Genomic DNA, 23,830 nt, shown 5'->3' with positions numbered 1-23,830 from the left:
TCCTAGGTTACCTCAGCAACAGCATGTCCAGCTACCGTGTCTGCGTGTCCTGAGGTGACATCACCGCCTGTTGGGGAACTTTGGGCTTGTGGATGCCTAAAGGGACAACAAAAATCATAAGTTTTGAAAAGCTTGAAAATTACAATAAAAATTAATAGGATTACTGCTGGAAAATACAAAACCAAAAACATTGTTTTCTTCCCCAAAAAGGTATGCAAACTCATCCCTTCTGCTTCTGTTGCATCCTGTGCCAGTCCCTGATTAAAAGGATTTACTGTCTGTGTAAAGAAACGCATCTTTCTGGTATTGTCTCTGTGCATTCCAACAGATCCACAGCCTACTTGAAGTCTTAAGACCTTTAAACTTCCCCTTTAAAGTTGTGTGGATTTGTGAGCAAGGCCAGGCTTCTGGAGACTTTACCAAGTTGATGTAAGGCTGTTCTTTCTGCTCCGTACATTTACCACATTCCATAGTCAAGAGGTGCAAGTGCACTCTTTTGTCGGATAAGGTAAGGAACAGCAGGGGGAACATGGCAGAAGAGTCTCCTTCCTACAGGAAGCTTCAGCAGTCACAGTGCACACTGGACCTCTAAAGCAGAGGCAGGACAGATTATGGTGTCTCAAGTTACCAGCCCAAGGTCTTATTAGCATCTAGTGAACTATTAAATTTTCATAGGAAACAAGTTTGCCATAATTGAATGTAGCCAAAAGCACAAAGTAAGGTCAAGATAGCATCTTTCAGCTAGGCTTAGAGGCACAAGACTTCAATCCTGCATTCAGGAGGGTTATTGCAAAATGGAAGCCAGCCAGATCTCTCTCTCTCTCTCTCTCTCTCTCTCTCTCTCTCTCTCTCTCTCACACACACACACACACACACACACGTACACACACACATCAGAGGGGGGTATAGATAGTATAACCATTTAAAATACATCAGGTCTGGAGAGAAGGGACTGCCATTACTTGGCATCACATGTCATCCAGATGGAAGGTAAAGGATCAGAGTGGCTGCCTTGCACATTTTTTTTTTATCAGCATCCATCTCAGTGCCTGGGACAAAGTAAATATTTAATAATTGTTAGGCCTGTTGGGTAAATCCCAAAATATTAGGCCACATGGGTCAGGAAAAAAATCCTTATTAGTAAATTTAAATTAGCTAGTATTTCTATTGAATTCTGATTTTTAAAATGTTCTTGAATATCTAACAAGATCTTCACAACCATCTGAGCTAAGCATTTCCATTGTGCCTAGAACACTGAGGAAGAAATGAGGTTTAGAAGGGGAGGGGTTTTCTCCGGGTATCCTGGTGAGTACCCAGCACTTCTACACATTACTGACCCACATTGTTCTGGCTCCAAGTTCTCTGCTCTCCCTCTGGCCCAGTGTGCCCTCAATGCCATCTGGGTACTGGATAAGAGACTCGCTCTTGATATGCACTTCCCTGATGACTAAGGATGTTGAACATTTCTTTAGGTGCTTCTCGGCTATTTGGTATTCCTCTGTTAAGAAATCTTTGTTTAACTCTGTACCCCATTTTTAATAGGGTTATTTGGTTCTCTGTAGTCTTTTTGAGTTCTTTGTATATATTGAATATTAGCCCTCTGTCAGATGTAGGGTTGGTAAAGATCTTTTTCCAATTTGTTGGTTGCCATTTTGTCCTATTGACAGTGTCCTTTGCCTTACAGAAGCTGTGCAATTTTATGAGGTCCCATTTGTTGAATCTTGATCTTAGAGTATAAGCCATTGGTGTTCTGTCCAGGAAGATTTCCCCTGTGCCCATGTGTTCGAGGCTCTTTCCCATTTTCTCCTCTATAAGTTTCAGTGTGTCTGGTTTTATGCAGAGGTCCTTGATCCACTTGGACTTGAGCTTTGTACAGGAGATAAGAATGGGCCGATTTGCATTTTTCAACATGCTGACCAACAGTTGAACTAGCACTGTTTCTTTAAAATGCTGTCTTTTTCCCACTGGCTGTTTTTAGCTCCTTTGTCAAATATCAAGTGACCATAGGTGTATGGGTTCATTTCTGGGTCTTCAATTCTACTCATTTGATCTTCTTGTTTGTCTCTGTATCAATACTATTCAGTTTTTCTCACTATTGCTCTGTAGTACATCTTGGGATCAGGGATGGTTATTTCCCTAGAAGTTCTTTTGTTGTTGAGAACAATTTTCACTATCCTGCTCTTTCTAACTCTATGAAGAATTGATTTGGAATTTTGATGTGGATTGCAATGAATCTGTAGATTGCTTTCAGCAAGATGGCCATTTTTTCTATATTATTCCTGCCAATCCATGAGCATGGAGGATCTTTCCATCTTCTGAGATCTTCTTGGATTTCTTTCTTCAGAGACTTGAAGTTCTTGTCATACAGATCTTTCACTTGCATGGTTGGGGTCACACCATGGTATGTAATATTATTTGTGACTATTGTGAAGGGTGTTGTTTCCCTAATTTCTTTCTCAGCCTGTTTATCCGTTGAGTAGAGGAAGGCTACTGATTTGTTTGAGTTAATTTTATATCCAGCCACTTTGCTGAAGTTGTTTATCAGTTTTAGGAGTTCTCTGGTGGAGTTTTTTGGGTCATTTAAGTATATGATCATATCATCTACATATAGTGATATTTTGACTTCTTCCTTTCTAATTTGTATTCATTTGACCTCCTTTTGTTGTCTAATTGCTCTAGCTAGAACTTCAAGTACTATATTGAATAGATAGGGAGAGAGTACCTTGTCTACTCCCTGATTTTAGTGGTATTGCTTCAAGTTTCTCTCCAACAGTCAGAATAGCTAAGGTCAAAAACTCAGGTGACAGCAGATGTCGGTGAGGATGTGGAGAAAGAGGAACACTCCTCCATTGTTGATGGGATTGCAAGCTGGTACAACTATTCTGGAAATCAGTCTGGCAGTTCCTCAGAAAATTGGATAAAGTATTACCTGACGACCCAGCTATGCCACTCCTGGGCATATACCCAAAAGATTCTCCAATATATAATAAGGACACATGCTCCACTATGTTCATAGACAGAAGCTGGAAACAACCCAGATGCCCTTCAACAGAGGAATGAATACAGAAAATGTGGTACATTTACACAATGGAGTACTATTTGGCTATTGAAAATGATGAATTCATGAAATTCTTAGGCAAATGGATAGAACTAAAAAATATCATCCTGAGTGAGGTAACCCAATCACAAAAGAACACACATGGTATACACTCACTGATAAGTGGATATTAGCATAGAAGCTCTGAATACCCAAGATACAATTCACAGACCACATGAAGCTCAAGAAGAAGGAAGACCTAAGTGTGGGTGCTTTGGTCCTTCTTAGAAAGGGGAACAAAATACTCATAGAAGCAAACATGGAGACAAAGTGTAGAGCAGAGTCTGAAGAAAAGACCATCCAGAGACTGTCCCACCTGGGGATTCATCCTATATACAGTCACCAAAACCCTATGCTGTTTTGGATGACAAGAAATGCTTGCTGAAAGGTACCTGATCTAGCTGTCTCCTGAGAGCCCTGTCAGAGCCTGACAAATACATAGGCAGATGCTCGCAGCCAACCATTGGAGTGCAAGGTCCCCAGTGGAGGAGTTAGAGAAAGGACTGAAGGAGTTGAAGGGGTTTGCAACCCCATAGAACAATATCAACTAACCAGACCCTCTATAGCTCCCAGGACCAAGCCACCAACCAAGGACACATGGCTCCAGCTGCATATGTAGCAGAGGATGGCCTTGTCAGGCATCAATGGGAGGAGAGGTCATTGGTCCTATAAAGGTTTGATAAATGCCCCAGTGTAGGGGAATCAAGGGCAGGGAGGTGGGAGTGGGTGGTTGGGTGGAGGAACACCCTCACAGAAGCAGAGGGAAGGGATTGGGGGTTCCTGGGAGGGGGGAACCCGGAAAGGGGATAACATTTGAAATATAAAGAAAATATTCAATAAAAAATAAAACTGAGAGAGAGAGAGAGAGAGAGAGAGAGAGAGAGAGAGAGAGAGACACTTACTCTTGTCTAGTCCAAGAAAATCCTGAAAGATTTCCTGAAAGTAGGTGTGGCTCTAGGATTCCTGTCCCGCCTCTGCTTCCTAACCTTTCCTACCCCAGCATAAAAATCTGTCCTGAGCACTTGTCTAGCTCATGGGCCCTTTCAGAAGCCAGAGACCAGGGCAGATGCCTCCTGAGTCTCCCTGGGGCCAGCTGATCAATGGACCTCGCCCCCTTCAAGCCTGTAGAAGACTCCAAGGCTCTTAATGCAATGTTGACGCTGTTCCTTGACTTGAAAATGGAGGAGCATGGGAGCAAGTACTGTCCCCAGAGAGATACATTAGAAAGTACTTGACTGAACAAAGCTAAGCAGATTTTATCCCAGAGACTAATATGCGCAATGAAATTCCAAGAGAGGGAAAGCAAGATTACTCTTCCCAGGTCTTTATCATCAGACCCATCTCCCAAGTATTGTGTAACACATTGTAACAATATGAGAAACCCTATGAAGAAAAAATACCAAAGTGTATCTTCTTTTTTTTTCCACATCTGCATTTGGCCTCTGTGTGTGTGTGTGTGTGTGTGTGTATGTGTGTGTGTGTGATATGCATTTGTGTGTATGTAGGCCCATGCTGACTTTGGGTGTCTCTCTCAATTGCCTTTCACCTTATATATTGAGGCAGGGTCTCTCAGTAAACCTAGAGGCTGCCAATTTTGGCTAGCGAGCTAGCCAGCCTGCCTGGGGATCCCATCTCTTCCTGCTGAGTGCTATGCAAGTAGCCACCACACACGTGCATTTATGTAGGTTCTGGAAATCCAAACTCCAGTCCTCATGCTTGATGGGAAGTGCTTTATCCACTGAGCCATCTTCCTGGTCACCACCTTGCTCTTTCAAAGAATGGGGCAAGTCAAGGCTGGGCAATGGCTTGGTTAGTAAAGTGTTTGCTATTCAAGCATTAAGTCCTGAGTTTGATCCAGCTGTGCATGCAAGTGTGCACCAGTAATCTAGGAAGGAAGAGACTGGGGGCTCCATGGCGCTCGCTGGCCAGCTGAGTTGGTAGTGAGCTCCCAGGTCAATGAATGACCTGCCTCAGATCATATGGTGGACTGGGCTGGAGACATGGCTCGGTGGCTCAGAGCACTGGCTTCTCTTCCAGAGGACCTGCTTTCAATTCCCAGCACCCACATGGTGGCTCACAAATATCTATAATTCTAATTCTAAGAGATTTGACATCCTCTTCTGGCCTCTGTGGTACACATACATACATGCATACATACATACACACAAGTAAAGACACATTGAATAAATAAATCTTTTTTAAAAAGATGGAGAAGAGGTTAATCTCTGGCCTCTCTACACATGTGCACACATGCACCCATGAACACATACATGAACAAGTACACAAGTACACAAGTTAACTAAGAAATACAAATGAATGGGACAAGATAATTTCCTTTGGAAATTTCAATGCTTTGACTCCTTCATGGTAATTTTTCCACTAGCTTCTCTGTTTCTTTTATTTTTCATGTATAGATTTGTGTGTATGTATGTTTGTGAACATGTACCTTACCCCTCTATTGCTATGATAAAACACATTAAATTGGATCCTAGCTTGGACAACCTGTACAAAAGACAGTCTTGGAAAAACTAGAAAAAGTTGACTATTAGATAACTAACAAGAGGTTATTCATTTTAAAAGCATAAAATTTTGTTTCTCTTGCATGCTTACCTGTTTGTTTGCTTAGCATGCTTACATAAGTAGTATCTGTGTACATGCATTTGACTGTTCCCACAGGTGTAGGCACATGTGTGTGTGTGTGTGTGTGTGTAGGCCACTGGTTCACAGTGGGTGTCTTTCTTGACCATTCTTCACTGTATTTACTGAACCAGGGTCTCTCCCTGGATCCAGAGCAGGCTAATTTGCTAAGTCCAGTTGCTCCATGGCTCCCCTGTCTCTTTCTCTGACTTGTGAACACTACCTAGGGTTACAGAAGAACCGCCAGGCCTGCCTGCCTGGGGTTTATGTGAGTTCTAGAGATTGGAATCCTTCCTCACATTTGCACAGGAAGCCCTTCATCCACTTAGTCACCTCTCTAGCTATGTGACGCTGCCTTGTGACTCTACACCCAAACAAAACAAAAGAAAAAAAAACCTGAGCTTTTAAAATAATAGTCTTCCATCTCTGCTAGCATTCCCAAATCAATGAACTCCATTCTTTAGCCCACATATTCAGGGCACTTGGGCCTCTCAGACTCGTGGCTAGTATCTCCTGCAGGTGCCTCCAGGCTCAGCTGCTCAATGCAGCTGGTGCATTTGAGTGTGCAAGCTAGCAGGCATGAAAAACCCCAGCCACCACGGAAAACCCTTCTGCGAATCTGCCTTGGAATAAGGAAACAACCCCAAGAGGCTGGTGTCTAGTTTTTTCCTGTGACAGCCATGAGGCAGTGTAGAGGTTGGCTCTCTGCACGCTCTCCTCAGAGTTCCCAGCATCTTTTCTTCTTCAGTGAAGACCATGAAGCCAGCTGGCTCTGTCATGCTGTACTAGGTAACACAGCGGGAAGTCACTGTGGGCTAGGGTCTCGGCCTCAGCTTCACAGGCTCTGAAATTCAATTTGTCAGTTCACTGAGGAATAATGGAAAGAGGGTAATGGAGTTACTCTAACCAAACGTATGGAGTCATATTTGAAAAGCAAGACACTGGGGGTGTGATTTTTGCAAGGGGCAGCAAATCGGACCCTATTTGTTCCTTTACTAGCTGGTCACCATAGTCTGGAAACTAAAGGTTAGAAAGGCGATCTTGGAGGATAAGGCGCATCACTGCACTTGTCTGACAGCTGGCCTCTCCTGTATCAGGGCTAGCCTCTATTACTGTCTTTTTTAAGATGAGAGTTGAGACACAGCAGCTGCCTGTTGAATCTCTGTTTCCAAAGCTTCATTTAAACTGCTTCTTCAGGTACTTTTTATTCATTTTGATCAAAGTTACATCTTATCTTGTATCGATTACAGCTTATTGGTGCCTAAACAAATTAAGACACAAGTGCTACACACGGGAAAGCATAGGCTAGTTTCAAAGCAGGGCAGGTTGCAGCCACTTAGTCACAGGCTGGGTTTTGTTAGCTTCCTGGTGACTCGTGGGCGTCGTATCTGTCAAGCTTGCTTCTCACACGGCAGCCCTGGGAGGAAGGTTTCTCAGCACAGCTGGCAAACTGTCCCTACTCCTTTGATGACATGGGACAAAACGGTCTTTTGGTAAGAGATCCATTTCCTGCAGACAAGGAGCAGCTATTGAACAATCCTGCAGACAAGGTGCTCTAAGCAGGATGTGAGTAGGCCTCTGTGGCCCTTGGAACACAGGTTTCAGACAGACAGACAGACAGACACACACACACACACACCATACAGCTTTCTTTATGGGGGGAATCCCAGGGGAAGGAAGAGATTGGAAGTGGTTCTGATGCATTCTAGTCACAAAGATAAATAAAGTTATGTAAAAGGTGATATCAGGGGACTCCATCCTTTGTTGAAGACCCTGTGCTGACTCAAGACTAACAATTCTCATATGAATTAGAGCTAGGTGTATGGAGCCTCTCAAGGCTTCTTGTTCTCTCTCTCTCTCTCTCTCTCTCTCTCTCTCTCTCTCTCTCTCTGTCCATCTGTCTCTTTCTGTCTCTCTCTGTCTCTCTCTGTCTCTGTCTCTGTGTGTGTGTGTCTGTCTCTGTGTGTCTGTGTGTGTCTGTGTGTGTGTATTCTGTAGGTATGGCATATATGGAGGTATATGTGCCTGTGTGGGTGTGTTGGAACACAGTTCAAGAATAGGGTCCTGTGAGAATTCTGAGTGCTTGTAAGAAATCACCAAGAAAACAAGAATCTCGTGATCTCAGTTTCTTCAAAACACAAACTTGTTCTTAGACTGTGTTTTCATGCTCCTCCTACGTGTAGTGGATAGGAGTGAGTTTACTTCAGCTGTTGCTATTCATATGCCTCTATGGAAAAACTACTTTTGCCACATGTGACGTCCTTGTGATCGTACACTTTACTCGGGTGATACTTCTTAACTCTGAGAGTATAAATTGTTAGATGCTCTGAATAAAGTTGGCTAGTGTACAAAACTTTAGTCCAGCTCATCTTTAGGCCCTGCTGTCCCAGGGTTCACACTGCCAACTAGAGGGGTAAATGTGCAGGCACAGAGGCCAGGGGATGGCATCAGTTTCCCTGCTCTGCCTTCCTCTACCTTATTTATTCCTTTGAGACAGGATCTCTCATTGAACTTGTAGCTAGGCTGACAGCAAGGAAGCCCCAGTGACCCTTGTGTCTCTGGACCCCAGAGCACTGGAATCACAGGCATGCGTAGCTAGGCCTGGCTTTTTATGTGAGTGCTGGCATCTTACTTAGGTCTTACTTAAGTCTTTATTCTTGTATAGCAAGCTCTCTTACCCACGTAGCCATCTCTCCAGCTCTATTATTTAGTTCTAATAAAAAATAAAGAACTCTCCAAGGATGGAGGGCATAACACTCCGGCACCCCCAGCACGGCTCTGACTCTTCCCTGATCTGTTCCAGGTGTTGTTGCCTATTTTTACCTTGTATGCTCTTTAGCTTTGAACACACAGAGTAGAAGCTGTTAAAATTTTCTTTAAAGGACAGATGATTGCACCAAGTTCACAAGTATCTAAGTACATTCGGGGATAATCTTCATAGCTAGCTAAAATTAGCATCCTGATGGATATCTTTTCAGATACGTTTCTATGCATTTCATATATATTTTAAAAACTAGTGGCCCATGACTATTTTTTCAATGACATTTCAGCATTTTAGGTTCCCATTTATGATTCTAAGCATATATTTATATAACTATATAATGCCATAATATATGTGATTATATAATGTTCCAGTGAGTGATTAGCAGAAGCAACTATATAATCATGTTTTAAATATTCAAATTGTGCCTGCATCGCTCATGCCATCATATTTATTGCTGTACATTGTTGCGTTGAGAGATTAACACAAGCGAAGTGAGTAATCACATATTTTTAAATAGTTAAATTGTGTCCATCTCTTGCATTATGAATAAGGGACCATTAAACACTCAATGGACCTGGTTCTAAGTTCTAATTCATTAAGTTCCTTGGGATAAATATTTGGTGTGAAGTTGTTGGGCCTAAGAGTGAGAAAATCCTTTTTCTACTCTAAGGGTTTAAATTACATCATCTGTTTCTCCCCTAAAAAGTAACAAAACTTAGCATCTAGCCACAGATGTATGAAAGGTCCTTTTTCCTATTATATCTCCAGCACTAGATGTTATCAGTCTTTTTAATCATCACATACTTTTGTTAGAAATGGATACCTTGATTTTTTTCTTGCATTTATAAAGAGGAAAACATCACCATAAGCTTTAGTATATGACATCATGGGACTATGAAGGACAGACTAGAAGAGGAAGGACCTTAAGAGGGTGCTTTTGGTTTTGTCTTTCTCATTTGTTTTGGATACTCATCACTTTTTATAAAAAATATTGAAACACATATCTCACATCCCTCTTGGGTCAGTATTGCTGCTGAAAGAGTTGTCTGTGAAAATCCTACTTAAATATGTGGATATGCTCTAAGGTAGACTTAGGTTTTCTGGTTTTGAACTCTTGACTCAAGGACTAATTTATCTGAAGGGTTCCGGGAGCTAAGAAGCGTTTAATATACCACGGCTTCAAGTCAGAACCAGTTAGGTTTGTGGAGTTACACTAATTTCCCCGAGCCCTGCCGGGCTTTTAAGGATGGTCATATTTGTTCGCCCCATTGCTTCTCTCCAACGGGGAGCCTACCGCGTTGATTTGTCAGCTCCTGGGCTCTCGGTTCTTTTCTTTCCTCCCTGGTCAGCACTACTTTATTGCAGACAGCTGCTGCTATAAAAGTCTAAGGTGGGAGCAGAAAGGTTTGCTTCCTTATGATGAAAATGGCACCTTATTGGACATGCGGAACCCCACCGACTGCCACTCGGAAAGCTGTCTTGGACCATTAGCCTCCTCCCAGTCTCCAGCGGAGAAAAGGACTGGAACGGGAGCAGGAACGGGGGTGGGGGTGGGGTGGGGGGGGGTGGGGGGAGGGCTCTGCAACCTGTTTGAGGGTTACAGCCTGACAGAACAGCAGAGCTAGTCTTCACAGAGCACTGGAGTTCAGGGGAGGGCTGGGGTGACGGCACCAGAGAACACGGGGGGGGGGGGGGGGGGGTCCGGCAGCAGCAGCAGCCACTGCTGCCAGCAATTTCCTGGGTGCGGGAAGAGAACCCAGGACTTGGTTGTCTCATTCATTCTCGAACTCCAGCTGAACTCCCCATTTCACAGACCAGGAGAGGGAACTGGGTTATCTGAGTAAACAGTACAGGTCAGAACCAGATGGAAACTAGATCTGGCCGCCACAGAGCCTGCCTGCACTCTGTCCCCAGCACGGTTTTGTTTAGGGGGAATAGTGTCCCGCCATTACATCGGGTTCTTAACGAATGTCAAAAGGGAGGCAATGGTGAGGCCTCCAAGCGGCTTCTTTTGTGTCACTGCTGCTTTTCCTTTGAGCAGGTTTTGCCTTCCAACCGGCTTCACATGGTTGTTCAGTCTGGTCTTGAACTCCTAGGCACAGGAAACACCCCTGGCTCCTCCCCTTGAGTAGCTGGGACTACACAGGTCTCACCCAGCATGAAGTGGCTTATGGGTTGACCTGTGTGTTAGCGCCTTAAAAACTGAATTAACACCACGCATGGTGGCACACGTCTTTCATCCCAGCACTTGGAAGGCGTGAGCAGAGCTCTGTGAGTCTGAGGTTAGCCTGGTCTGCATAGTGAGTTCCAGACTAGTCAGTGCTATATAGAAAGATTCTGTCTAAAAATCAAACCAAACCAAACCAACCAACCAAACAACCAAACCAACAAAACAAAACAAAGCAAAACAAAAACAGAAAACCAAAACCGATGCCACTAGATAGATATTATACTAAAGTTCAGCAAGAATGAAGGAAAGGATTTTGAACTGAAGAGGATGAGGCTGGTGAGTGAGGAGGCTGGTGAGTTAGGGAGAAGGCTGGGGAACCCACTGGGGCTTTCATTGTAACTCTTTCTATTAACATTTCAAATTTCTGCAAGAGATGCAGAAACATCTGAGCATCACAGCGCACCTCTTGCTTTGTCTTTGTCTCTTACAATGTTGAAGACATGAGCTCTGACACTCAAATGCTGACGGGGACCTTCTCTGAACCCTGGAGAAACCTGACACTCCTTTATCTCCTAAATACTGAAGTATCTGTTTCTCAAAAGGAACAGTGTTCTCTTACCAGAGCGCAGTGACTAAACAGAAAATTAAGATTAGTATCGAGACTCTATGACCCACTCCACAGTGGTCTGATTTTGCAAAATATGCCAGGGGCATCTTCTGCAGCAGAAGGAACTCTGGATTGGGGAGTGGGGGGTGGGGGTGGGGTCCGCATTTGCTTCTGTCTCCTTCCAGCAGGGAGAACTCCTCAGCCTGCCTCTCTCTTTCATTTTGTAGCCTACTAGCCAGTTATCTTCCAACAGACTCCTCTGTTGGGGTCTGTCTGCTGTTTCCTCAGGATTAAATCCAGGTCGTGCTCATTTGGCAGGAAACTCACAGACAAGACACTGTTCTGAGGGGGGCATGCGATCTGGCGGTTCCATCCCTGCGATGCTGTCATTTGGTCACAGTAGCTTTGCAAGGCTCCTCTGTGTCCTTCCACAACTTTCTTGTGGGAATTTACTCTGACATTCTGGAAATAGCTTGTTATTCCCTAGTCTCGTGCCCATTCACAACACTTGCCTAGAGCAGCGGTCATGTCTATACTTGAGAAATGTCAATTTTCAATCACCAAATCTACATTTATTATTTCACATTTTAATTGCAATGAAGAATTTCCTTCCACCCTCTCTCCCATTTTCCTCCCCTTTCTATTAATGTGGATTTCTGAATTATTTTTACCCAATGGGTTTTATTCTTTTTTTTTTTTTCATTATACTTTATCTTAATGTTCAAACTGCCCTGAATTTAGCACTGGCCTAATAGCAAAGGACCTGGAGTACCAACACTGAAGTATACTATCAAGACATCCATTCAGGAAGAATTATACTGCCAAGGTAACACTAACTACTCCTGTTATTCTTAGGTGTGAGTGGTTTCATGTGTCAGATGAGGCTGTATATGTGTGTGTGTGTGTGTGTGTGTGTGTGTGTGGATGTATGTGTGTGCATGTGTGTGGATGTATGTGTGTATCTATGTATATATGTGTATATGTATATACACAGATACATACACACACATACATCCACACTCATGCGTGTGCGCGCGTGCGCGCGCGCGCGCGCGCACACACACACACACACACACACACACACACGGTATGTATTATCTCATTTACATTTCATGACTTCAGGAGGAAGCTATTGTGCCAATTGCTCTTCCAGGTAAGTATGGGGAAACTGAGTCCCAGAGCAAATGAGTGGGTTCAGGAAGTTTTTGCTGTCAGAAGGTTGTGGCAGTGGCCTCTGGGATTCCATTGCCTGCAGGGACCCCTCAAGTGTGTGTGAAAACCCCAGAAAAGAAGAAGACTTTGCAAGCGGAAGTGCACTATCCCAGCAGGCAGTTCACCCGCAGAGAGATCTGACCTTTCTGTGTGTTTACAGATGCAACATCTGGACGCTGTCTCCAAATCAGTGTGACTCCACAGACTTCTCTACCCCTCATGGGAACCATCCCACCCTGTCTGGAACCCAGCGAGGGAAGCACAGAGAAGGAAACAGTCTGTGTCACTGTCAGAAGCCACAGATCTAGAGAGGCCTGGCTTGCTCATGTCTCTCTGGGAAGCATGCCTGGCCCCTCCTGATGCACAAAAGCAGCATCCGCAGAACTGATAGAGCAGCAGAGTGAAATCCTACAGCTATCCTGCAGTTCTCCAGTTCTTCAGATCCCAGATGAAGACCCTTCCCTGTGAGTTCCCTGCATCCCTGCATCCCTGTGGGCTCCCTGCATCCCTGCATCCCTGTGGGCTCCCTGCATCCCTGCGGGCTCCCTGCATCCCTACACTTCCTGTGTGCGGCTGCTAGATCCTCCCAAAATACCCCCTCCACCATCACCAGAACCTCAGATTCTGCAAGCATGAGCTTAGGGAAAAGAGGATGCTTTGCAATGGACCTGACAAGAGCAGCTTCGCCCCCCCAGGAGGAACAAACTAAAAATAAAAGGCAACAAGGTGCTTCCTGCCTGTCTGTAAATCCAGTAGGCAAAGAAGAAACCTCAACCTGGCACGGATTAGTGACTGCCAGCTCGGCCCACTCCACCGGAGAGCAGCCATGTGGTTCTCAGAGCCAACAGCTGCCAGGCAGAAGCCCTCAGATTAACCCATAGGTGGTGTTGAACCACTTCCCATTAAGATATTTGCAAAGCAAACAAAAATGATAGCCCCTCTCTGAGGCCTGGGAGACAGCCAGGAGGCTGGCTGTGCTTGTTGACACAAAGGGCTCTCTGGGGAGGGGCAGGCAGGAAGGCTACTCCTGCCCACTTCTAGACTGTGTTGATCTTGGCCACTAGAATTCTTCTGTCGGGGGCTGTTTATTATCTAATTTCCCAATCACAGCACTCACAAAACTCTGTTTCTTCAAAGTTCGCCATCTCTTTTTTCCCCACAGCAACCACTCAGATGAGAGAACAACCCCAGGCCACTCAGTTGGTTCTGATGAAGGAGAAAAGTCTGAGCAGTCACTAAGATGCAGGGAGACTGCGACTCCACTGCCTTCAACAAGTTTCTTCATGGCCAACACTTGCTTGGGACAGGTGCAGACTGTCTTGATAGATCTGTGTTCTCACAGGTTGAGTCAGCTGTTGGGAGTCACAAAATGAGTTTGGGACTAAACACTGAAAGTTATTTCCTTCCAATTCAAATGAAAATGAAGTAAAGTTAGGAAGTGTGCACTGTTAATCTGTGGTGGGACACAGACACACAAAGATCATTTTTATATGAAGGGAAAACATGATTTCTTGTAACAGCTCATACTTGGGTATCTTTTCTTAAGTTCTTCAAAATTGACCTGACGTGTTTTGGCAGAACTCCATCCCCAGGCTGCATATGGTGAGGGTCTCAAGGCAGAGAAGAGAGCCAAGCGCTGGGCTGCCAGACTTGTGGACCCTCATGGAACGCAGAGGAGGAGCTGCGAAGCAGCCAGACCCAGCCACATGTTGTCATCACTGCGCTTGCCGTTAGTGTAGGACTATGGTTTTAGCGATGTAGGTGTTAATTATATGAGGAGAGAGGAAGGATGGAAGGGGGAAGAGAGGGGAGAGAGAGAGCACGGACACACGCACGCACTTGAGAGACAGATTTCTTGAGAAATAGTGGAGTCTTTTCATACAAAAGGAGAGCAGCTTTAGAATCTTTTTATCTAAATAGAGTTGAATGTGACTTTGTTGAAATGCAACTTTTCTTGGGAAACAGAGAATCCACTTTGTGGCGCAACTTTGCTGATAGAAAGCACTTGAGGGCAGATTAAGCTACCCATAAAAGCTCCCATCCACCAGACTCCACACAGAGGGCCTGGGTGGGGTGGGATTGGGACTTCAACATATATGAAGTGGACTGAAACATTGAAAACCGGTTCTTAGAAAACTGCCCATCTTGTCCGAGGTACTAAGTACAAAGCCTTGACTTTACAGCAGGGAGGTGTGGGGGTCAGATCAGAAAGGCCCACAATCCTGTCAAATATACACTCCAACTTCCTCTCTGCTGAAGTCCCTATGTCCCAGTCTCTAGAGACTGACTTGAACTTGAGAAATGAATCACAGGCAGCTGCCTGCTAACCACTGAACTGCTAAAACCACCCACCCACCCCTATCTAAGTTTCTTTCTAATGTGGGTTTGTTTTTAGGTTGCATGGTAGGTCTCTGAGAAGTGACATGATTTTAATGACACCTCCTTAAGTCATCAGTACTGATTGCTTTTGGAGAACACCAGCTCTTTGCTGTATGAACAGCTAATTAGCATGCTGAAGTCAAACCTTAGAGAAGCAGGAAGGATGAAAACATAGTCATTCATCAACTACGTAAGGCCTGTTAGGGACAAAGAACCTAAGTTCTAGCTCCTTTGACTGAAGCAGAAATACCAGGGTCAGCTCTGGTGTTTACTGTCTCTCCTGGAATAGAGAAATAGCAGCTAATACTTTAACCTAGTGCATGCTGGGTAGTCCTCCAAATGTCTGTCATGATTATTAGCACATCAGCCATAATGGGTAGGTAGAATTATTAAAAAACATACTTGTCTAAGGTCGTGGACACAGTTGCTCACAGACCTGGACAGAGACAGTCTAGCTTCAGAGTCCAGAGCCTGAATTGTTTCCCCCTAACTGGCTGAGGCCCCAAGACCCAGAGGGCAGCATTCCCATGCAGATGCCAGCCTGGCTAAGCAAGGATGAGCAGACCAGCAGGCAGGGAAACAGGGATAACAGCATTGACTCTGCTCCAACACGCGATCCTTGGAGAATGCTCCAAGTTCTAAGAAGCTATCAGAAATCTGGGTTGTTTTAAGACATTTTTCTAATTTTGTATGTTAGAAATTAATCAAAAACTGAAAAACATTGTATGAACAACAACAACAAAATGTCTATCCAAGTCACACATTTGGTGTGTGCCTTGATACGCATCATAGGTCATAGGTCGATAGAGGGTTAGGAGGTCTCCCAGATCCAGGCCCCCAGCTGTCTTTGCCATCATAGTTCTCCTTCTGAACCCCACTCCTGCTCATTCTTGGCCTTCTTCTGCTGGACCCTTCACTGTCCCCAGAGTAGTTCTGACACATCCTCCTGTCTGGAACACTCTTCTGCTTGTGTCTGCTCTCTGCCCTGGAGGAGGGGCCACAGGACTGCTTTGAAGGACAGGGAAACATCACCAGGTAAAGAAAGTCCAGGCAGGACTTTCCAGAAGGATTAGCATGAAGAGACACACAGAAATCGGAAAGTAAAAGATATGTTGAAAAGCTCCCAACAGTTCCAAATATTTGCAAAGGGCCTCTGGTCCTTGGACTCTGGTACTATAAAGAGACTGCTGACATTCTCGACATACACAAATCTTCTAAAAGGGTCCTTTGCAGAAGGATCGCTGATGACTTAGGGTTTGTTGAAATAGTTCAGATAAATATTTATGTACAGCCATAAGCAAAACCACAAGGAAATATATAATGCAAAACAGATTTCTCCTTGAAGCTCTTTCAGCTGCTGATAAGATTCCTAGCCTCAAAGGTTTTGGAAATAAATGTGAACAATTAACAGCATAAACATCTCCAGAGTCTAAGAAGACCCTAACAACATGGCTCCAAAGGTTATGTGTAGGCATGTGTGCTAGCCATGTCCTAGTCCTAATGACAAGAACGAGTCCAGGGCCTGAAGTCAACCTGGGATTTACCCCTGAGAACAGAACCAGAAACACAAATGAAGTTTGGCATTCAGGTTAAAGTAGAGAGAAAACATCTGTAATAGGTCCTAAAGTTTTAGAAATCTCAACATTTATCTTGGACTATAATGCTAGAGCTGAACCAGACGGGTCTCGTCCTTCCTACGTCACCTTTAAATGTTTATATTACTACTGTGACTGCTAATACTTCTGTCGCCATGACCAACAGCTCAACAGCCCTCGTCGCTCTGTCTAGCACCGTGCTCGCCCCGGCACGGCGATTTTTCTCTAGCCATCTCAGCTGCCTTCCCTTCCGTAGTCTAGGATTCTAAAGTGCAGAGGATGGAAGGAACAATGCCAGCTGTATTAAAGCCTCCAAGTGGCTGAACTGAGATCTGAACCCAGGGTTGCTTCCAAAACTCATTCTTGTTCCAAACTCAAGGAAGGTAGCATGCCGGGCTGGAGAGATGGTTCAGCAGTTAAGAACACTAGCTGTTCTTCCAGAGATCCTGAGTTCAATTCCCAACAACCACATGGTGGCTCACAACCATCTGTAAAGGGATCCGATGCCCTCTTCTGGTGTGTATGAAGACATTCATATACATAAGTCAATTAATTTAAAATAACAAGGTACATGTAGACAGAATCTACCATATCATAGGAAACTACTATTTCTTCCTCCTTTCTCCCCCATGCTGTCATTTTTCCTCTTCTCTAATAGGTGAATAGACCAGCTAGGCCACTATGTTGGGAAATATGCTGGAGGATTTATTCTCTTCAGTCCTTGGTGCTGCCACGTATTTCCACAATGGACTCCCACACAGTATTTGTCAAGCAATGAAGCAATCTGTACTTCATGGGCCACATGAAAATCTGGCCCACAGTCGGCCCTCATGACCACAAGGCTCTCTCTATTTAATCCTGATGTCAGCCCAGTTGGCTCTCAGCCCCAGAGCTACAAGGATGACACCCAGAAGTAACATGTGCCCATATTCCCCTCTTGTGAGGTGCCAGCTCTCCTCTAGCTGCCTGAATCACGAAGGTTCCAGCCATGCTGAAGTGTCTGCCCTGAAATAGTTTCTCTGGGGTGTATTCCAGCTACAGAACCGGCTGCATCCTCCCTCTACATCTGAGCCCTCGCTGCCTTCCTATGGGCCCCTCTTACATAACTGGCTGGCTGTGGTGGGCACGTGAAAAGCCTCAAAGTTTTGCCATAGACAGGTCAGATTAAATCAAGAGGTACTTCCCAGCATTCTGGTGAGCACGTTCCCATCATTCAATCAAGACTCACAACCCAGAGATACTTTTGATTTTCTCATTTACTTTATACCATCACTGGTTCACACAGAAAATAGAGCCGAGATGCCACGCTGCAAGTTCTAACTTCCTCTCTCAGACAAGTCTGCCTTCTCTCCTGCTAAAATGACCCACCTCATCACACAGGGTGAGAGAACCTTTCCCCTGGAGCTGTATAGACTGGGAACTGGATAGGGGAGTATGCTCCATCAATCCAAGAGTGACAGTTTTATGCTGAGCATGATATATTCCCTCGCTAGGTTGTGATTCAAGATTCAAGCCATGACAAGTAAAGACACAATGTGGATAGAATAGGAAAAGGCCTGGAGGAATCTTTTTGGCATCTGGAGCCTCTGGGGGCAGTAGAATTTACCAGCTGACAGTGTAGATGCTAGAATAGATGGCCTGTGTTCAAATTCTGCTATAAGTAACACTGCCTGTAATTTATAATCTCTAAATGTTGGAAATGCTAAAATGTGCCGTTCTTCTATTGCTTGAGCAGGTTACTGTCTGCAAACCATTTAGCTAGGAAGACACTCACGATAAATAAGTATTAGCTATTGTTGCTACTGGAGACAGAGGTTCTAGACTCAGACCTCAGACCTGGCCCTAACTTAGCTCTGCAGGACACTGGATGATTCACACCAGCTGATGGAGGCCAGCCAAGAGGGAATCTGCCAAAGCTAACCTAGACATTTATTTTCTTTTCTCTTCATTAATTAACTACTTCTGTTTAATTTTTGCAGTGCCGGGGATCAAACCCAGACCTGCTGTGTGCTAGCCTGGCACGCTTGCACATCAACAACACTGGTCGGCCTTTTGAGAGTCTGACCCTCGCTGTCTCCAGGGCTCAGCCTCCTCATCCATATGGGATGATACGAAGGAGATTGACCCAGTGCTGAGCCCTGGATGGAGCTGGAGAGATGGCCTCAGAGTTGCCTGTCACCCTCACCCTCTGCGCTGTTTCTCACTGTGTCTGGCTCTTCCTACAAACTCCTCCTGCCTCTCCTTTAATTGTGCCCTCCCGCCATTAGCTGCTTCCTCCTCCTGGTAACCTATGAAATGCAGCCTGGGAGCTTCAGTGGAGAGGCGAATGTTAGAAATCTGCTCTGAAGTCTGAGTGATCCTGAGGTCTCGAGAGCTGTTTCACAGCCGTGCTGGCCTGGCCTGAGTCCATTTAGCCAGAGTCACAATCCCTTCAGAGCTGATTAGTGCAGATGTCTGCTGAAACCGTATGAGTCAGCGATGGACAGGCCCTGATGCAGTCTTTCTGAGTTACATTTGACAATGTGAGGGTAGCAGGAAGTTTCATTCTTTTTTGCTTTTGCCTGTATCTAAGATGATTCAACGTTGGGGTTATTGACATTTGTTATTGCTGTTGTTGTTGTTGTTATTGTTGTTGTTGTTGTCATCGTGCAATCCTTTGAGAGGCTGTGCTAGTTTTAGAGGCTACATAGTAATATTGTTGGCTCTGACCCACCACGTTCCAGTAGAACCTAGTAGAGACATGCCCTTTGAACTGTGACAACCAAAAGTGTCTTTGGTCATTACCAACTGTCCCATCATGTTGGTATTGTGTTGCCCCAGATTGAAAAAGCACCATTTTAACTCAAAGGGACCAATTACAGGTTTTACTACCATGAGAACCAAAGAAGATTGGCAATTGGAATGATAGCTCAGTGATTAAGAGCACTGACTGCTCTTCCTAGAAGGCCTGGGTTCAAGTCCCAGCACCCACATGGCAGCTGATAACTATCTGTGACTCCTGTCCTGGGCAAGTATTGCCCTCTTGTGGCCTCCATGGGCATTGTAAGACACATGCCTGTGAAACACCTACACACATAAAATTAAATACATATAATTAGGTAATATTTTTAAAATCAAGATTGTGTTCAGGTTGTCAAATGAAGACTTCTGTCTATAGAATGGTGACTTATAACAAGAGAGATTCTGAGGGAAATATGTTCAGGCTCCATTCGTTCCAATTTATAGTATTAACATACTGGTAGAAATACTTTGTGGTTCACAAAAGAACACATATGGTAAGACTCACCATCTGGATGGGGATGTAGCTCAGTTGGTAGAGTGCCTGTCTACTATGCATGAAGCTCTGGTCTTTACCCCTGCACTGTATAAACCACATGTGGTAATGTCTAGTTATAATCCTACAACTTTAGAGATAAAGTCCAAAGCATCAGAAGTTCAACGTCATCTTCTACCTTCTGAATTTGAGGTCAGTCTAGGCAACATGAGACACTGTTAGAAGAAAGAAACAAGAGAAATAGGGGGAGGAAAGGAGGGAGGAAAGGAGAGAGGGAAGGGGAGAAAGGGAAAGAACGGGGGAGCCCTAACTTACCAATCTGGGTCGGCTTCAGCAGGGCAGTTCCTTGAAGTCTCTTCATGACCACTGTTGAGTTCTACTCCTGAATCTGGACAGCGTTTCTGATCAGGAGTGGTTTGAAGAACTGAAAGAAAACAACCGCAGAGTAGTCAGAGGTCAAAGGGCAAGGCCAGAAGAGGCAGGGCTTCTGTTGCTTGCTTGTGTGCTGTAGCTCCCGACGCCTCCCCAGGCCATCTGCAGACTTGTAGGGTGTGCCATTGAAACAAGCATGTTCTGGGACTCTAGGTCACGCGTAGTGTTAGGTCCCAGCCCACATTGGTCATTACTGCCAAACAACTAGGGAAGAAGGGAAGAGACTCCTTGACTATTTACTTTTCTCATTTTAGAAAAGACTAGAAACAACCAATCCAAAATCCAGCCAACAAAAACAACCTTTCGATGTGGCCATTGCACTGTGTTAAGGTGGACACCTAAACTGAAAACTGTTGTGATACCAGGCATGGTGGTTAGCACCTTTAATCCCAACACTCAGGAGGCAAAGGCAAGTGAATCTCTATGAGTTCGAGGCCAGCCTGGTCTACATAGTGAGGTCCAGTCTCAAATAAAGCAAACCAAAAAGGAAGACCATTATGATGTCAAGACATACAACATGACAGAAATAGGAAAAAAGAGGAAGAAGAAGGAGAAGAAGAAGAAGAAGGAGAAGAAGGAGAAGAAGGAGAAGAAGGAGAAGGAGGAGAAGAAGGAGAAGAAGGAGAAGAAGGAGAAGAAGGAGAAAAGAAGGAGAAGGAGAAGAAGGAGAGGGAGAAGAGGGAGAAGAGAGAGAAGAGGAGGAAGAAGAAGAAGAAGAAGAAGAAGAAGAAGAAGAAGAAGAAGAAGAAGAAGAAGAAGAAGAAGAAGAAGAAGAAGAAGAAGAAGAAGAAGAAGAAGAGATTCAATTACTTTCCTCACGTCTGTTGTGGGGGTGGGGTGAATTTCTCTTGCTTTAGATCACTAGCTTCTGCCCTTCAAAATGAATCTCTGCGTAGAACAAATGTAATTCTTTGAGTTATTTTGTTGTGGATAGACCCATCTGTTGTTGTTATTATTGCTATTACACAAATGCCGAAAGGATAATGAGAGAAATTTAATGGAACATTATTACATTTTTATTATGACACACACAAAAAAACCGATCTAATCAGTGAAAATGAAATTTAAAACAGAAGAAGGAGAGAGAGAGCAGAAACAAGGACTACAGCCGGGAGCCCTCCCTTCAGAAGTCCATTTACTGATTCCCTGCCTTGCCACCTGCACTCTCTTGATTGATAAATTCCTCCAGTTGGGTTACCTGACATCTCCCCTTCTTCAAAGTCACTTGTCATGCTGGGGTAGACGCCATAAAAGCAGAAATTGGCATGAAAGGGAAAGGAGAGCTTGTCCCCAGGCACAGATAAATGTCTTTTCTTCATTCTGAAGGAAAATGGCCTGACCTCAGTAGCTCAGTAGTTGGAGCACTTGGCTAGCAAGCCTGAAGCCCTAGGGTTGAGCTTCAGTATTCATTGGCATGGAGGCCTGTCCCTGTGATCCCTGTGATCCCTGTGTCCCTGTGATCCCTGTGTCCTTGTGTCCCTGTGATCCCTGTGTCCCTGTGATCCCTGTGTCCCTGTGTCCCTGTGATCCCTGTGACCCTGTGATCCCTGTGTCCCTGTGATCCTTGTGTCCCTGTGATCCCTGTGTCCCTGTGTCCCTGTGATCCCTGTGTCCTTGTGTCCCTGTGATCCCTGTGTCCCTGTGATCCCTGTGTCTCTGTGTCCCTGTGATCCCTGTGACCCTGTGATCCCTGTGTCCCTGTGATCCTTGTGTCCCTGTGATCCCTGTGTCCCTGTGTCCCTGTGATCCCTGTGTCTCTGTGTCCCTGTGATCCCTGTGATCCTGTGATCCCTGTGATCCCTGTGTCCCTGTGTCCCTGTGATCCCTGTGTCCCTGTGTCCCTGTGATCCCTGTGTCCCTGTGTCCCTGTGATCCCTGTGTCCCTGTGTCCCTGTGATCCCCGTGTCCCTGTGATCCCCGTGTCCCTGTGTCCCTGTGTCCCTGTGATCCCTGTGTCCCTGTGATCCCTGTGATCCCTGTGTTCCTGTGTCCCTGTGTCCCTGTGATCCCTGTGTCCCTGTGTCCCTGTGATCCCTGTGATCCCTGTGATCCCTGTGCCCCTGTGATCCCTGTGTCCCTGTGTCCCTGTGATCCCTGTGTCCCTGTGTCCCTGTGCCCCTGTGTCCCTGTGCCCCTGTGATCCCTGTATCCCTGTGATCCCTGTGTCCCTGTGGTCCCTGTGTCCCTGTGATCCCTGGGTCCCTGTGTCCCTATGATCCCTGTGTCCCTGTGATCCCTGGGTCCCTGTGTCCCTATGATCCCTGTGTCCCTGTGTCCCTGTGATCCCTGTGTCCCTATGATCCCTGTGTCCCTGTGTCCCTGTGATCCCTGTGTCCCTGTGTCCCTGTATCCTTGTGTCCCTGTGATCCCAGCACAGGGAGGAGAAACAGAAGGGGAGAAGTTCAGCTGCATAGTTGAGTTCTTATTTAGCCTGGAATACATGAGATCCTGGCTCACAATCTCTCTCTCTCTCTCTCTCTCTCTCTCTCTCTCTCTCTCTCACACACACACACACACACACACACACACACCATGATAGGAAAGAAAAAAAGGAAGGGATGAATAGAGGGAGGAGGGAAAAATCTCCACAACAAACTTTGACCTTGTTCTTGGACCCAATTGAGGAGTACTAAGAGCTAGCTAAACTGCCTGTGTGGAGAGCTAAAAAGTCACAGGCTATCATTTGTACCTGCTTGGAAACATTAATTTTAAAAGGGAACAATAACAGTTTAATACCAATCCCCAAAGGCAAAAATCAAAAAGAAAGGCAGTAAGGACGGCAAGGGCCAAGACCACCACCAGGAACAGTAGCAGTGCTTCCTTGGGACTCAGCATGTGCCTGGTTACTCCGCCTTGCTTTCCGATAGAAATTCACAGAATTTCTCCTCATGTAATTCAAGGGAAGACTCATTCCATGTTTCTCATTCATTTACACTTCAGTCATCAAAATATTGATTCTAAGAGTTATTTGAAGTATAAAAAAACCAAACAGAAGACTTAGAAAATATTCCTAATAAAGTTTAGATGAGGTCGGCCCCTCCATCCTCAGCTTTGCCTATGGAACAGGGAGAGGGATTGGTCCATCTAAGGAGATGAGGGAGCCAAGATGATCAATCCCTCAAGTTCAAAGCAGAACCCCAAGCTGTAAAGTATGTACAGGCAGCCTGGTGCAAGCTGGAATCACCCAGAAGCTCTCTGGCAAACAGATCCTCAAATGAGGAGAGGGGAGAAGACATGGAAACAGGAAGCAGAGAACAAGAGAGAAACAAGGTCACCCATTTCCGATGAGTGGGTCAGGTTCAAAACATACTCCAGTGACACACGGGAAATAAAGTAACAGGCCTGAACAATGGAAATGTTCACTAAGTGCTGAGCTGGGGACCGTGCAGACAGCATGTCTGAGGCTTCAGCAGGCGTGGGTCACCTGAGCATTTCTGGCTTAATGACCTAAAACAGTCCTGAATCAGACTGAGCTCTATGAACTGCACACAGTTCCCAGGAAGCCTGAGCTCAGGGTCTACTAGATCATCTTGAAATGAAACAGGAAGGCATTTGACTGCCAAGGGCTTAAAGGAGGTTATTTGTGATGGCTAACCGGATACAACCTGGAGTGTCAGTATTTTTAATTGTCAACCTGATACAACCCGGGGGTGACTTAAGAAG

At 45.1% G+C, this 23,830-nt stretch overlaps 1 protein-coding gene across 1 annotated transcript in view; it reads right to left on the bottom strand.

Moving 5' to 3' along the window:
* The window catches only part of Myo3b (myosin IIIB), a 333,329-nt gene that overhangs the window by 78,873 nt on the left and 230,626 nt on the right, over nt 1–23,830 (bottom strand). Inside the window, exons 28-29 of the mRNA XM_052182659.1 lie at nt 20,051–20,159; nt 12–96 (exon numbers count right to left, since the gene is read on the bottom strand). Of these exons, the coding sequence (XP_052038619.1) occupies nt 12–96; nt 20,051–20,159 (194 nt within the window). The remainder of the gene's footprint in view (nt 1–11; nt 97–20,050; nt 20,160–23,830) is intronic.

Source organism: Apodemus sylvaticus, chromosome 5, assembly GCF_947179515.1.
Source record: "Apodemus sylvaticus chromosome 5, mApoSyl1.1, whole genome shotgun sequence".
In the NCBI taxonomy this organism is placed as follows: domain Eukaryota; kingdom Metazoa; phylum Chordata; class Mammalia; order Rodentia; family Muridae; genus Apodemus; species Apodemus sylvaticus.
The sequence above is the reverse complement of the archived record's forward strand: the minus strand, read 5'-3'. Positions and strand labels throughout refer to the sequence as shown.